General features: G+C 47.0%; 1 protein-coding gene across 2 annotated transcripts in view; it reads right to left on the reverse strand.

The window, feature by feature from the left end:
- Window positions 1–864: 864 nt before the first annotated feature.
- INPP5A (inositol polyphosphate-5-phosphatase A) overlaps window positions 865–16427 on the reverse strand; it is a 1511403-nt gene continuing 1495840 nt past the window's right edge. Inside the window, exons 15-16 of one of the 2 annotated variants that reach the window (XM_085606194.1) lie at window positions 2511–2598; window positions 865–2408 (exon numbers count right to left, since the gene is read on the reverse strand). In XM_085606194.1, the coding sequence (XP_085462320.1) occupies window positions 2518–2598 (81 nt within the window). In that variant the 3' untranslated portion in view covers window positions 865–2408; window positions 2511–2517. The remainder of the gene's footprint in view (window positions 2409–2510; window positions 2599–16427) is intronic. The other variant, XM_085606193.1, reaches the window with a different exon arrangement.

Here is a 16427-nt window from a genome sequence, read left to right on the forward strand (position 1 = left end):
TGAAGTACCTGAGACGTTTCATCAATAGTTAATGAATTGTCAAATTGTCATTGGGAGTATAATTGGCTCATGTATTAGAAAATATCCGAATCTATTGATAACCTTCTACTGTCTTCTCTTATATTATTACTTTTCATTAGTTTTCACTGTTATGTGAATTTATCTGTATTCAGATTTTTTAAAAAATGTTTGGGTGACCTTCCAATGTATACTTTGCATGATAATTTTGGGTAATTCCATGACATAAAATAATTTATATATGTAACATAATTTGAGATACAATGAGTATATATGGAATTGATATTTGAACCAACAAATTCAATTAGATTATGTGTAATTTGAAGGATTATATATGTATAATGAAACTTTACATTTATTGATTCATTTATAGTTTCTTAATAGCTCACATCTGTATATATTTCTTTGTCAACCTTGAAAAAGCAGGATGTCCATGAACCACGTGTAGATAGATAGATAGATAGATAGATAGATAGATAGATAGATAGATAGATAGATAGATAGATGTGGAGTGACTAAGTGGGTGTGTATATAGAGAGAGGAGACCACAGGGGTGGGAGAGAAGAAGTCTCATACAATATTCATTGCTTAACACTACATTAGTAAATGTGGATTAGAGCAGGGACATTCTAATTGCTTCAATTATATGTATAATGGGAAAAAAAATCAGCAAATCTCAAGCTAAAGGAATCTCTGGCCCAAAGAATGTATCCGATGCTTTGCACAGATTAAGCTGTTAACGTAAATGAATAAAATTCAGAATTTGCTTACATTAAACATCTCAGCTTGCTTTCCAAACTTTAAATAAAAATTAGTCAGCACACCAGTAAATTAAAAGATGCTTAATTTTTCCATGAACACTTTTATTGCTTGAGAACTAGAGGTCCCACATGTGTAAGCCTCAGAGTTACCTTGAGTTTCAGTTCCATTTCTTTTACAGAAAACGTGTGGTTCAAACATTATTGCAACATGGCACATTAAAATAGCAGAGTTGTTTCCATCATTAAAAAGACAGGACTTGCACCAACCTAAATTTGTCATGAAAACTAATTTCGCAAGCAGACTTAAATCATTTCTGATCTGTAGTGATTAATACACAAAAATCAAGCATCAATCTAATGCCGCCACACAGTTGGTGAAATCGGTAGTGTTGAAATTAAACCAATAAAATAAACATTTGTGTTTCATCAACATGCTCTCTGATCACTTTATAATATTGTAATCGCTGGTGGGAGGCGGTTGCTTGTAGAATTAAAACGTGGTTGTTTTTTATTCTGCTACGCTGCATGGATATGAACACATTGTGTTTCTTTAATTATGCCCGTGGATTCAGAGATTATGCAATATAAAGCTGAAGCTGACTATGCCATTCCACATTTACCAATAATTATTTTCTTAACATAGTTTAATGCTTGGCACTATGATACAGTAACAAAACACAGAAAAACAGCATACAAAATTCTTAAAAGTTACACCCAAAACTGTCTAATAACTTCACATTCAGTCCTTTATACACAGAAATAAGTTATTGAAAGTGTAACAAAGTGAAACTTCTAACCTACAGGAATTAATATATTATATATCTGTACTGAGGAGGTATGGGTATAAATTACTTGCTTTATAAATGTGGGTTGTTGGTGTACACATTACTATACTCAAATACTCTTTGCTGATATGTCACTATTATTTGCACAAGGAAAGGGACTATTAGCATAGCTAGGTTTTGGTAAGATTTATAAATTATTTTCTTTTAAAAAAAATATTCACCTATAAAAATGAAATGCTGATTTGTGATTTAAAAACCAGGTAACGTGGCAGTGTAGTATATAGCATAGAGCTGATGAAAAATACAAACTGTAGAGAAAACTCACCATCCTAACACAAATAACACGGCATGATCCACACAGAAAATACAGTTTAAAAGCATTAAGATATTGCATTTTGTATTCCACTGTACAGTACAAAACCCCAAACTGTAACAGACATTTAATATAGGTTGTGCACTTCTTTTATATTTGAATGTACTCAAGTATCTAGTCAGCATTTAATAACCCCTTTATTTAACAGTTGAAAAAGTGGAATCTGGAATCCATGACACCTCTGCTATTATGGTTTTGGCAACAGGGCTGTGACACACGAAGGAAATCAATGTCTTTACTTGATGCCACATGAACATACAAGACGGTGAGGTATGTGAGACGTGTCCCTGAACAGAGTCCGGATGCTGAAGCATAGTGATGGGTCAGCCATCTAATAACGTGGCACTGCGAAATGAACATCGCTCAGCGGTAGGAAGGATGCGCATTTTCGATATACCACTTCTTCGGGTTCTCTTCCGTGCTACAGGGTGGTTTCTCGAAATATCTTTTCATTATGTGGGCACCTTTTTCCTGTTACAGAATAGACAGTTTTTTTACTGCGAATCAACAAAGCAATGATGATAACATGGAAAAGGCAGTTAAATAAAGGTTTAAGGTAAAATGTATATTTACCAACACATCACTGCACGACACAACACTTGTGCACATTTGCATTTGGTTTACCTGCCCCGGCGGCTATTCGGAAGGACAGGAAGACAGGCTGCAGCAAGAAGAAATACATAGGCATGGTCAAATGAGTATGCCAAAAGAACCAGGTCAAACACAGTCACTGGTAGAGATAGATTAAATTAAATTAATTATATACATTTTTTATTTAAACAGATCAATGTTTTAAACAGCAAAGCTACTGGGCTGCAGCAACAGATAACTATCCAGACAAGGCAAAGAATACACACAATTATGCACTTAGTAATTTTACTTTAGATTTGGGTTGATTTACGCATTTTAGTGAATTTACAAAAATACCCATGAGTATGCCTGTATACATAGACAAGTCATAGATTTTGAGGGATACTATAAGTCCCCTACACTTTCTCCTTCAGACTTTGTGTGGTGCCAAAATAGGGAGAAATCTGCATGTGCCACTTTCCTCTTTTTCCTCCACATGAAAAATATTTTGCACGTGGTGAAAAGCCATCCTCTACACACTCTTTTCAAATCCACTTTGCACACTAACTCAAATATTATAGAATTAAAGTGTGATAATTGGGTGTGAAAATTTATGGAATGTCTGTAAAAGTCCCAAGTTAAAACTTTGTCTGTGATCCCAGCATTCCCAGGGACTATCCATCTCTCTCCATCCCCCAAAACATCCCTTGTTGTCACTCCTAAACCCAAACGTACTACTGTGGTAAATCCATTATACTGGCAGACCTTTTGCAGCATCAGCTTTCAACAGTGAGCATAAATGTTCAGTCAATATTGCGTATTTTCACCGGTAGCAGGCCTGGGCTTAGTTTTTATTTGGCAAGAGTAAACTGATTGATTACTGGATTTCATTTAGTTGTTTTCTCACGCTCAATCAATCAATCAATCAATCAATCAATCAATCAATCAATCAATCAGGGAATTGTAAGCGTGCTACTCACTGGTGAGGGTCTCAAGGTGCTGAGGGGGAGGAGGGGGGGTCCGCAGAGCTATTTAGCCGAAGAGCCAGGTCTTGAGGGTCTTCCTGAAGGTGTTCAGGGAGGGGGCGCGTTTGATGTCTGCCGGTAGCTCATTCCAGGTCTGGCTGCAATGTGAGACAATGATCTTCCACCTGCTCTGACTCTGTGGATGCGCAGGGTTTCGGCCAGTGCGAGGTTGAAAGATCGGAGGTTTCTTTTGGGTACGTGGAAGTTGATTCTGTCGTTGAGGTATTTGGGTCTGTTGTTGTGTAGGCATTTGTAGACGTGAGTGAGGATTTTGAAAGTGACTCTTTTCTCCACAGGGAGCCAGTGGAGACTTCATAGGTGTTGACTGATGTGTTTGTATCTGGGGATGCCGAGGACTAGTCTGGCGGCAGTGTTCTGTATTGTCGGTAGTTTGCGGAGTAGGGACTTGTTGATGCCGGTGTAGAGTATGTTTCCATAGTCCAGTCTACTGGTGATGAGTGCGTGGGTGACTGTTTTCCTTGACTCAGGAGGGATCCACTTGAAGCTCTTGTGGAGGATGCGGAGGGTGACGGCGTTGACCTGTCGGTTCATGGTGAGTGATGAGTCGAGTACAATACCGAGGTTCTTGGCGTGGTCTGAGGGGGTAGGTGGGCTTCCGAGGGCGGTCGGCCACCAGGTGCTGTCCCATGCAGAAGGGGTGGTTCCGAGGATGAGGACATCTGTCTTCTCGGCGTTGAATTTCAGGCAGCTGTTGGACATCCAGACTGCGACGTCTTGCATTCCTTTCTGGAAGTTGAGTTTGGCAGTGGTGGGGTCTTTGGTGAGGGAGAGGATGAGATGGGTGTCGTCAGCATAGGACATAATGTTGAGGCCGTGTTGTCGGACGATGGCTGCGAGGGGGGCCATGTAGATGTTAAAGAGGGTGGGGCTCAGGGATGAACCCTGTGGGACTCCGCAGGTGATTTTCGTGGGGTCGGAGAGGAAGGGTGGGAGTCTGATCCTTTGGCTTCTTCCGGGGAGGAATGATCGGATCCAGTCCAGGGCTGTTCCTTGTATACCTGCGTCGTGTAGTCTGGCGACTAGTGTGCAGTGGAAGACGGTGTCAAATGCCGCTGATGGGTCGAGTAGGATGAGGGCTGAAGGGTGGCCTTGGTCCAGGAGGGTGCGGATTTCATCTGTGTCGGCGAGTAGGGTGGTCTCTGTGCTGTGGTTGCTTCGGAATCTTGATTGGGACGGGTCGAGGACGGCGTTCTCTTCAATGAATCGTGTCCGTTTCCTGTTGACTGTTTTCTCTGCAGCTTTGGCTGCGAAGCAGAGGAACAAGATGGGCCGATAGTTCTTGAGGTCGGTGGGGTCAGCTGTGGGCTTCTTGAGCAGAGGTCTGACTTCTGCACGCTTCCAGTCATCTGGGAAGGTGCCTCTTTTGAAGGTGGTGTTGATGGTGCATTGTAGTTCGGGTGCGATGACGGCCGCTGTTCTGTGGTAGATGTGAGGGGGCAGGGGTCTGTGGGGCCCCCCCCGAGTGGATGCTTTTCGTGGTCGAGGCGGTGTCTTCGGCTGTGATTTGTGTCCAGTTGGAGATGGTGGGCTGACGGGTGTTTCTGGGGAGCGGTGGCCGTCTGTGGTGCCTGGTGGATGGTCGATGAAGTTGTCGTAGAGGTTTTTGATCTTGAGGTGGAAATAGGTTCCAAGCTTGTCGCAGAGGTCTTGGTAAGAGGTGATGTGTGTGGCTTCGCTGCCTGGGTTGGTGAATTCTTGAATGACACTGAAAAGTTCCTTGGAGTTGGTGGAGTTGGCCAGGATTTTGTTGTGGATGAAGTTCCTCTTGGTGGCTCCGATCTGGTTGTGGTAGTCCGTCATGGCGTCCTTGTAGGTAGTGTGGTTTTCGGTTGTCTTGGTGTTTCTCCAGTTCTTCTCCAGGCGTCTGCAGGTGCGTCTGGCTTCTTGGAGAGCAGTGGTGAACCAGGCAGCTTTCCTGGGGCATTGTCTGTCTGGGTTGTGTAGCGGGCGAGCTCGTCTGCGTAGTTGTAGATCCAGGTATGGAGTTCTCTGGCTGCGTTGTTTGCATCGGGTAACCAGGTGTGGTTGTCTCAGGTGAGGGTGGAGTTAAGTTGCTCATTGGTAACTTTGCTCGAGTTCCTTCGTGGTGGATGTGAGGGCTGGTTTGGGTGCCTTGGGGTTGTTGATGGCGAAGTGTACGAAGTGGTGGTCGGACCATGGCGGCTGCGTTATGTGGCTGAATTGGATGCTGTTTCTTGCCGCGAAGATGGGGTCGAGGGTGTGTCCTGCTCTGTGGGTCGGTGTGTTGACGAGTTGGGGTCGCTAGGGTTGTTGAGGTGGAAGTTCAGTTCTCCACTGAGTATATAGTTTGTTGAGGCAAAGGTGTGGGGTGCAATGAAGTCAGTGATGGTGGTGGCAAAGGGTGTTCGAGACTGGGGGTCTGTAGATGAGGGTTCTTCGGAGTGTGGCTTAGGGATTGGTCTGGATCTGGAAGTGCAGGTGTTCGGCGGAGGGGAAAGTTTCGCTGGAGGGGGTGAGGTGGAGGGTGCTCTTGTGGGCGATGGCGAGGCCCCCTCCTGGGTGGTTGTGGCGGTCTTTCCTCGGGATCTTGTATCCGTCTGGGATGGGGGTGCTGATGTCGGGGGCGGAGGATGCATTGGTCCAGGTCTCTGTGAAGAAGGTGATGTCGAGCGAGAGAGTCGAGTAAGTTCGAGACTTCCATGGCTTCTTTTTGTATGGAACGTACGTTGAGGAGGATGCATCGCAGGTGGTGTTGGAGGCCAGGGTGGCGGTGAGGGTCTGGCGGCAGTGGAGGCAGGAGAACTGCCCGTGGGTCGTGTTCGGCGAGGCCTGTTGGCATTCTCTAAGTCTTCCAGGATTGAGTGCGAGGAGGGTGGTGGTGTCGTAGCGATGGGTAGTGGGAGGTCCAGGGTTCCTGGCACTGGCCTCGGTCGGGTCGCGGACAAGGCACAGACGAGCTTGCCTTTGGTGAGCCTTCAGCACACCTGCTGCGCGCGTCTGCTGCACGGCCGCGCAGCAGCTGTCATTAGGTAGGGGAGGTGGGAGGGAGGAGAGGCTGGGAGGCGGGAGTGGGGAATTCCGAGGGGGAATTCTGGGGGGGAATTCCGGGGGAGGAGCCGCTTATGCTTTTTCGTGTAATTTTCACCTACTGGATCCTAGTTCAAAGAAAAAATGTCTCACTGCAGCTGAGAAACTGGGTGAATGTAATGTGGAAGCAATGTTGCCAACGTTATTTTATAAAGTTTGAGGATAATACACTCAGCAGGTAAACTGTGTGGCAATGGCATACCTAATGATTAATTTTCCTGGAGACGACCACCAAGCGATCTTGCAGAATACACATCATTTTTGGCAAGATAACATTTATTTCATATGAGAACATTTTCAAAATATCGCTCAAGGCTAGCATGCTGATGACACTTTTTGAATGTCGCAGTGGAAATTTGCTGTTTTAGAAGGTTTTCTTAGTTGGGCTTTTTAAGTTTGTGACGAAATTTCTTCTCAGAGCAGAAAAAGTTAACCCTAATAATGTGGAATAAAGGAGTACTACGACACTCTGACTTGGATGACTGCTCTGAAACAATACATTTCTCCAAAAATCTGCATTGTTGGCAAGTAAGTCATTTAGAGTAAATGTAAAACGGATCGATTCAGTAAGCATCTGATCACATAAGAAAAGGCGGAAGGAGGAAGTAGGAGCTAAAGATGTTTGAAGTTTGGGGACTTTTGAGTTCCTCTTCAATTTTATTGTTAGACAAATTAGATTATTACACAGATCAGATTATTGATCAGATATAACCTATTTCATCAAAACATGTCAAAATGGTTGACAGAATATTGAGAAAAAAAATATCATGTGCCCAAAGTATTGTGTCAAAAATATCGAGGACAAGAGTATTCTCAACTCCACATCTACGCACCACAATGATATATATCGATAAGGTACTTATATCTGGAGATAAATCTACTAAAATCTCCCTTAGCCAATATTGATAAGGTAGATATATATGGAGTAAAGCAAAGTAAAACTTTGCTTATCCATTGAAACTTACAGTCACAATTTTTATTTTTTGCGATTTTATTACCACAATATTTTGTTTCCGATATCTTTGTCAATCACAATCAAGATTTCAATATATACACTGTGCACATCGTATGGCTTTTTATTGCAAACTAAAACAATGCAGAAAACAAATTATGATTTTGAGAATGTAAGAGTGAGATCCTTAAATATGAAAATAACTCAATATTAATTTTCAGGGTTCTGAGAGTGGCCACCTTTTTCATGTTATATAATGTGCTGCAAAGTGCAAACACCATTTCCACTAGTTTATTCTTTGACTGACTGTGCTATGGTTTTACAGAATGAGCTGCATTACCTCTTTTGAAATGTTTAGAGGGGACAGTTTCTCTCAGAGTATGAAAACCTTAAGACCTTCAGCTGGATGACCCATTTAAATATTATATTATGTAAATATATACACACAAAACTGTTACTATCGCAGGTGAGCATAACTGACAAATGAAAACACTGATTAATGTCTCATAGTTTTCATTCTAGAATTGCTTTATAGAAGAAACTACCTAGGGCCTTGCTTCGGAGGGATATTTATTGTGTTTTTTTTAGCAGAATAAGATTTGGTTGTTCCACAGAATGTCAACACCAATAATATTGTGGCACTAGAATAGCAAGGGACAAAATATCGAAATGTAAGTGCCTATAGGGAAGTATAGCTATTTTATTCACAACTCCACATCTATGCAAGATATATGTACCATGTAGGTGCATATATGTAGAGTTAGGTATAGAAAATCCAGACTTACTCACCTCTTAATATTTTATTTTATATTGTCCTCAATAGTCTGCCCACCAATATTGTGCTTTTGATAGACAGAGGGCACCGCACATAAAACATCAATGCAGATCCACAGGGTATAATATGCTATTGATTTCCATTGTTGATGAAGGGGAAGGCCATCATGTCCCGGTAGTGGTCCCTCCCCACACTTAAAAATGGTGATAAATAGCATATCACATTTTGCATAGCTGCACCCATAGTATTTATACCAAGCATAATAAATGCTTGCCTCTAATCTCAGTTGTGTTATTCATTTAGGCATTTTGAATCATGTCATCATAACACACTTCAGAAAAAAACAAAACTTCAGAGCTCGAGATATTAGCAAAATACTGGCTCATCTCCAGTCTCCCTTTCCCAACTAGAATCTTGGAAGAGAAGGTAACGAGACAGTTCCAATAGTATTTGAAACAAACTCATCTCCTGCATGATCTTCAGTGCAGATACAGACCAATAGGGGCGCCAAACCAGATGCTACCAACATTACTCCATTTGATGAATGAAGAAAATGAATCAGCCTTCATACTCCTTTACCTCTCTTTGACCTGTAACACTAGAGACCATATGTTACTGTGGAAGTTTGGAAAAATGAGCACATATAGCTTTTTACTCCTGTCCTTGATCCAATCCATTCTTTTTACTCCAATCAGAGGCAAAAAAAGTATTAGTTCAGTTTAGTCAACCACACACCCTGTCATGTTATGTTATTTTAATAGGTTTTCTAAAGCGCTTGATTATCAAAGGGTGTCATACCGCTGGCTTTGATACAGGAGACGAGTAGCAGGAAGATGGAGCAAAGATCTAGCAGGTGTTGAAAAGCCAGGTCTTCAAGAGCTTCCTAAAGGTCATGAGATTAGATGCACTCTTGATGTGCAGTGTTAAAGCATTCCAGGTTTTTGACGTACCCAGAAAAAAACTACTGCCATCGCAGGTGGGTCATTTGAATCTGGGGACAATGATATGTTTGGCCATGCCTGAATGTAAGGTTCTGCCTGAGATGTACCAGTTACAACTTTGTTGAAGAAAGTCGGGACCTACGCCATGGAGTGCTTTGTAGAAGATACATTGTGCTTTAAAAGTAATTCTCTGTCTGAATAGGGAGCCAAATAAAGTTTTTGATGGCTGGGGCTACTGAGTGATATTTTGGAATCTTCAAGAGTAGTCTTCCCGCAGCATTCTGCAGTGTTTGCAGTTTGCTAAGGATATACATGTGTGTGGTGAGTAGTAGACCATTAAAATAATCCAATTTAGTCATTACTAATAATGCAATGAAACTTTTCTAGAGTTGGACAGGATAAACGGGAGTATATTTTTTAGCATTCTCACAGCAGAAGAGGACAGGGCGCTGACGTGATTTGTTTAGATTGGTTTGTTGTCGATTAGAACTCCCAAGTTCCGGGCCTTAGTGACACGAGTTGCCGGAGGACCCATATCTGCTGGCTAGCAGGACGGGTCCAGAAGAAAGTTTGTGCACCAAAAAGTATCACTTCAGTTTTTCCTGCATTCAATTTCAGGAAGTTCCTGCTCATCCACGTGCTAACGGCCTTCATACAATCGTAAAATATGTCGCTTACGCCTGTATCCTCATTGGCCAGTGAGACAATGGTTTGGGTGTCGATTGCATAAGAAGTCACGGAGAAGTCAAAACTTTTAATTACACCAGTCAAAGGTGTAATGTAGACATTAAATAAAGTAGGACTGAGCAAGGACCCCTGAGGGACCCCCCATGGGAAAGAGAGTGGATGATAGGCAAACTCGTTCACTGTTCTCTATCAGAAAAGAAAGCTTTAAGTAAGTCCCAGGCTGTACTGGTGACACTGATTTCTGTGAGACGTTCCAACAGCAATCCATGATTTACCATATCAAAAACACCCAAGAGATCCAGCGGTAATGTGTTGTGTCCCCCTAGGGAAATTGTTTGCCTGAAGCTTAACATCTATATTTGTTTCCTGGTTCAGCTACCTGTGCAGAAATAAGTGAACCTCTAAATGTAGACACATAACATGCAGGTCAATTTCTGTCTAGACCACAGACTATAAAAGACTACGAACACGCCTCAGAACCTTGACCATGTGCCCAGGTGGTTGAATTAAGATTTCTGTTGCGAAACAGTGAATACTGAGACCCTAGTAATGGTAAAATCTGTGCCAGATTCACTAGCCTTCGATTGGCCCTCAGGTTTCAGAAAACCTTTTCAGCTACAGAAAAAAAACAGGAACCTGTGGATACATTTTGACTCTTAGTCTTAGGGGCCGATTTGGATCTCGCTCGGAAGGGCTCCTAGCGGCATCCGTCAGGAGCAAATTCGAGTAGCGCGTGCGATTTCCGACCGACTCGTCCCACCGTGCGAGTGAGCAAGTACGATGCGTTTTAAGCCTCGCGCTACGACCGACTTGTACACATCAGCGATGCCTTCCGAGCGACTCGAAAATGGCCGACGCGTACAGCGCAATGCATGCGATTTCCGACCGACCAAGTGCGATGAGTGTTTCAAGCAGACGGAGGGAGTCGGAGCCTCAGCCTCGATAAACCTCCGGGAAGCAGACTTCGGGGATTCGCGGCGTACCCCCTTCACCCGGGGCCCTACGACTCAGACAGCAGGGGGTCCCCCCTACACATGCATGTACATTGCGGGGGGCATCAACACATCCCCGTGACAGGGGGCACCCTTTTCCGAGACGTGCCTTCTTTGTCAATGGGATCCTATGTACGCTCTGTACGACAGGCTCCCATTGACTTCAATGGGGCTCCGAGCGACTTGTCAGCGCATACTTGTATCATACTTGGGCGCTTAGAGCCCTGCAGCAGGAGTCGGTCAGAAAGCTCTAAGGGCGTGAGTTGGCCGTAGGGCTTTCTGAGCGAGATCAGAATCGGCCCCTAAGTTTTTGTTCATGGAACAAGTCATTAAGAGCATCAATCTTCAGCACTTCTTACTTTGAAATATTCTCTAATTACTCCTAAAAGAAACTTGTGTGCAGATGACAGGAGCCATTACCCCCTGGGTCCATCCTATCCTCCTCCCATTCATGACAAAGTGGAGATAATCATGTCCCGACAGAATAAAAGAACAGAGGAATGCTGGGACCTTAACCCCAACCCCTCCCACTGGGAGTACACAAGCAGTACTTACCCAGCATTCCGCCTGTTTTTTTTTTCTGTCTTTCGACAGGAATGTGATGAGGTGCTGGTGTTGCTCCTGCTGGGGTGGAGTGGCGTTCCTCTTCGGTCCCCGGCTCGTTGCCTGGCTGTCCTGGACGGGGTTTCTTCATTACTGCCTCCTGGCCAGCCGGGCTTGCCAGGAGGCTTGGATGTTTCTGAACGGCCGGCCCTTTGTGGCAGGTGCACCGGCCTCCCGGTCAGTTCTTGGTTGGAGGGCATGTCTTTCTATGGCCTGGCCGGGTGGAAGATGCACCTCAATCGCTGGTTCCCCTGTCTTCCTGCCTCTCTGTCAGTACCACTTGCTCTGGGCTGGATGGGAGTCCGTCTTGGAGTCTGTGAGTATGCCTCAGGATGCCTGTTGGTAGGACGGCTTTCTTTGTTGCCTGCATCCGGGCTGCCTACTTTCTTCCTGCCCTGGCGTGGATGTTGGTGGTAAGCCTTAGGCTGGCTTGGATGGACCTTGTTCAGGTTTGGGGTGTCTCCCCCCCCCCCCCCCCCCCGAGGAAGTACCGCAAAGTGGTTGCATTTTTCCTTCCTCTCTGCATTTCCAGGTACTGTGGGCTGGCTGTTGGATAAGTTCACAGTCGGCCATGGGTGCCTGATGCTGTGGAGCGTGTGTAGCAGCCTTCGGCCATGCCTCTTGTGCACTCCTGTTCTCGTCTGTTCACAGAAGATGGGCTGTGTCGGGCTTGGTTTGTTCGTGGTTGGGTGCTTGCCTGGGACTACGAGATGCTGTGGACTTTCAGTCCCTGTTTGAGAACCCGCCTCTGTCAACCCTGTGCTGGTGGGTTTTCTTTTGCAGGTGTCGGGCTGAGAAAGTTGGGTGTTTTTCCCTCCATTGCCCTGTGCTCCTCCTTCCTTGGTCCTTATTTGTGGTCTGCGGCCTTGTCACCTGGTCTGACTCTGTTCTTGTCTCCTATCGGGGGTTGTCCTGGGTCGGGCCTGTTACGGTGGGGCCCCATCTGAGATGGCCTGTGCTATGTGCTTCTTGCTGTCCTTTACAATGTTGCACTTTGGCTGCCTGTGGCTGTTGCTCTGTGGCGCGGCCCTGTGGCTGTTGGGGTCCCAGGTCCCTCTGTTGCCTGGTCTTAGTTCCCCCTGTGATGCCCACTGTGAGTGTTTTTCTTTCTGGTCTCTTGTGTGGTTGACAGTCTGGGGGCTGTTCTCCGTTAGCCCCTGGTGGGACGGCTTGCGGGTGGTTTGGCTTGGCCTCCTGCTTTGCCACCTGGGTGCCGCTGGCTCTCTTCTGCTCTCTGTGGTTCAGCATATTCAGACCTGGTTGGTGCCTGGCTGGGTGTCCGTCTGTGTTTCCGGGTGCAATGATCTCTGTGTCACCCGGGTGCTCATTTGGGGGCACTCCTGGACTGCCTGGTGGGGCTGCATTTGAGGCTGGCAGTGTTGTGGGGTTTGGGCTGGCTCTGGGGGTGTCTTCTGGCAGGTGTGTGTGTTCTGCCCATTTCTGTGGTGTTGGGGGGGGTGTCCGGTGCTCTCTGGCTTGCGTTGTCTCAGCCTGATGGGTGGCTGGTCCCTCTGCAGTAGAGTCCTGGTCCTTGCGGGGGTGGGGGTGTTCCTGCTGTTTGGGGCCTTGGCCCATGGTTCTGGCTGGTTCGGTCTTTGCCTCTCTGCCAGCTCCTGTCTTCTCTGAGTGCCGCCCCTGGTCTGCTCCCATTGGGGGTATAAGTAGGTCGGTGTGCCCCTGCTCCCCATGTCAGGTGGTGCGGTCCTGTGGTATTTTGTCTAGCCACTTTGGGTGTCTGCCCGCCTTGTTGCCAGTTGTCCAGGGGATTGGTGCTATAGTTCAGGCAGATTCCTGTGCCTCTGGCTTCCCTGCTCCCTTGGGCTGTTGTTCCTCTGCCGGCTGCTCTGTTCTCTGGGTCTCTCTTTTGCTGTTTTTTGCTCTTCCTGCTTTTGGTTGCTGTTTGGGTGCTCTCCCTCTTTCAGGTACGTTTTGCTCCAGCTCTGGTTGTGGGACTTTGGCTGTGGCCTCTGTTTTGTTTTCGGCCAGGCTGTTTTGTTCTCAGCCCTCACTGTTCTGGGCCATTAGGATGGTGCCTTGTTTTTGTCTGGCGGTTCTGTGCGGGGAGTCTCTGTTGGCCTTCCTGCCCTTTGCTTTTACCTGTGCTCTGCATGGGCCTTCCCCGGGTGCGGGTTGGGCTGCCGGATCCTCCTGCCCGGGCGGGTTGCTTGACTTTGGCCCTGGATTCCCAGCTGCTTTTGCGCTCTGTTGACTTGGTTGTGGCCGGTTTCCTTGTTTTTTGCCCTGGGGGTTTTGTCCCCTGCATCTGCCCTCCCTTAGGCGCGTGCTGGCCGTGGAGTTTGTGTGCCTGTGCAGTCTGCTTGGCATCCACCCTGGCTTCTGTTGCCTCTGTGGCTTGGCTGGTTTCGGGGGTTCTTTTTCTCTCCCCTTGGTGGTAGGGGGTTGTGGCTGTTGGCCCTGCCCTGCCCCTTCCAGGCCTGTCTGGATTCCATGTTGGTGTCCTCCGGTCTTTGCTGGCCTGTCTGTGGTTTGGTTGACTGGCTGCCTGGTCCCTTTGGGGGTGTCTCTGGCTGGATTATTTTTCTGTTGTTTCTGGTCTTGGCTCTTATTCTGCTGCTGGTGTTGGGGCTCGCTTGGGGGTTTCCCTTGCTGTGGTCCTGGGGTTTCCTAGACCGCTTGGTCAGCTGGCTGCTCGGTTGGGGGACCCATTGCATCTTTTCTCCGCTGGTCGGTGTTTGCCTTCTGCGAGGCTGTGGTTTCCTGCTTCAGTCAGTCCCGGGTTTGCGGTTGGGGTGTCCTTCTGTAGCTGTGTTGCTTGAGGCGGGGTTTCTTTCCCTGTTGTTTCCCTGTGTTCTTTGGTTTGCCCTGGTCTCGGTTGCCTTGGGGGCTTGCCTCGCCTGCCAATGCTGTTCTGATCTTTCATGTCTGGCCCTGGTTTGGTTTGAGTCTGGGTCAGATGGTATCTGCCCTTTTGCCTTTCTTTTGGTTGGGCTCTGTTGCTTGCCTTGTTCCTTGTGGGATGTTGGGCCTCCTGGAGTTCTGGTCTCTGGCTCTTCCCCTGTTCAGTTGGGGTCTGACTGTTTGGTCCTCCTGGTTGGTCTTTCGATCTTTCGGAGGCTGGTTTTCTTTGGAGTTCTCAGGCCTGCTCCCTTTTGGCTCTTGGGGACATGTGTGGCGGCATTGCATGGGTTGTGTTAGTGTTTCCCTGGTTTTCTTGTGTGTGCCTTGGCCTTTTGGCCTGTCCCTGGGCTCCTGCTTTGGCTCTGTCTCCTGGGCTGGGTGCTTGGTGGCTGTCGTGTGTCAGCTCTGGTGGTTGGTGCTGGCCGTTCTTCTCTGGGGCCTGGTCATCTTCTGTGGGGTTTCGGTGGTGCTATCCCGTGGGCTCTCTAGGGGGCCGGGTTGTTCTGGTTGGGGGCTGGTGCTTGGCTAGTGCTTCCTCCCCTTCCTGGTTTGGTCTGGATGGTCCTGCCCTTGGTTGGTCCTCTGGGTTTGTGCCTTTGCCCTGTTGGCTTACTCTCTCCTATATCCTTTTTGGGTTGGTCTCCTGTGGGACTGCCCGGTAGTGTTGCGGTATGTCCTGTGGTTGGCCCTTTTCACTCTTCGTGCCTGGTTGCGGCGGGGGCTGTGGGGCCTTCCTTTTTTCCCCTCATCTTTCGTTGGGGTTACTTGTGTGTCTCTTTGGCTGTCGGTGCTTCCCTTGTGTTCTTACTGGGCTCGCTCTGTGTGTGTGCTACTGCCAGGTCGATGTGGCTACCTGGTGGTGCCGGGCTTGTTGGCATTTTGTCCGGTGGGTGTTGTTGGTGATTTTTTTTTCCGTGTCTTGTTGGGGCTTTGTCTTCTCTGGTCCACTGGGTTCCAGTGGTATTGGTTGCTTTGGGCCCTGTTTCCCTTCTGGGGCTTTGCCTTTGGGGTCTTTGTGGTGTGCCTCATTTTCAGCCTAGGTTTCTTGGCCTGCTCGCCTTAGTGGTGTGCTCCCTTCTGCTTGGCGGTTTGGGGTTTGCCTTTTGCTGGGGCCTGGGGTTTTCCTTGGTCCCAGTTTCCGGTCCTTGATTGTGATCCTGATGGCCTGTTTCTGGCTTGCTGGTCGGTTTGGCTGCATGGGGTCTTCTTCCATGTGTGGCCTCCTCGCTGTCCTTCTGTTGTCGACTGCCTCAGGTGGTTTTATTTTGGCGTGTCTCCTCCTTCCTTGTTGGCTCAGGGGGTTCCTGGTGTGTTTTGGGTGCCCTCTGTGGGTTTTCCTCTTCTTCGTCTTGTTCGTAACCTGTTTGATTTGGGTGGGGGGGACCCTGCTTTTTGGTGGGGTGCTTTCCTGACTAGGTGCTGTGCCTGTTGCTTCCTGCAGTTCTCCCTTTGCTTCCCTTGGGTTGCTGCCTTTAGTGTGGTTTCCTGGCTGTGCTTGAGGGTTTTGGAAGACTGGGTTTCTGGCTTTGGTATTCTCCACTTTGTCATGAATAGTATGAGGACAGGAGGGACCTGGAGATAATACCTTATTACTTACCAGTAATCTTCATTACTCCTGGTCTTGTTGTCCTCGTCCCATTCCATACGCCCCACCCTCCCTCCCGGACAGCCGGACTTCCTGTTGGGGGCTTGGTAGTTCTGGTAGAATGCTGGGTAATGTACTCCCAGTGAGAGAGGGTTGGGGTTAAGATCCCAGCATTCCTCTGTTCTTTTTTTTTCTTTCAGGAGATGATTATCTCCACTTGGTCATGAATGGGACGAGGACAACGGGACCAGGAGTAATGAAGATTACAGGTAAGTAATAGGGCATTCTCATGCCACTCGTGAACTAGTGTATCATCATCTACAATGCATTGCTACATTATATAGAGCAACAGAACAATATAGTCAGAATGTGTCTATACTTCAAACATGATCACATGAAGCCTGCCCTTTCTAGCTCTCAGCAGACACCTAT

This window comes from Triturus cristatus, chromosome 1_2 (assembly GCF_964204655.1).
Source record: "Triturus cristatus chromosome 1_2, aTriCri1.1, whole genome shotgun sequence".
NCBI classification, from domain to species: Eukaryota; Metazoa; Chordata; class Amphibia; order Caudata; family Salamandridae; genus Triturus; species Triturus cristatus.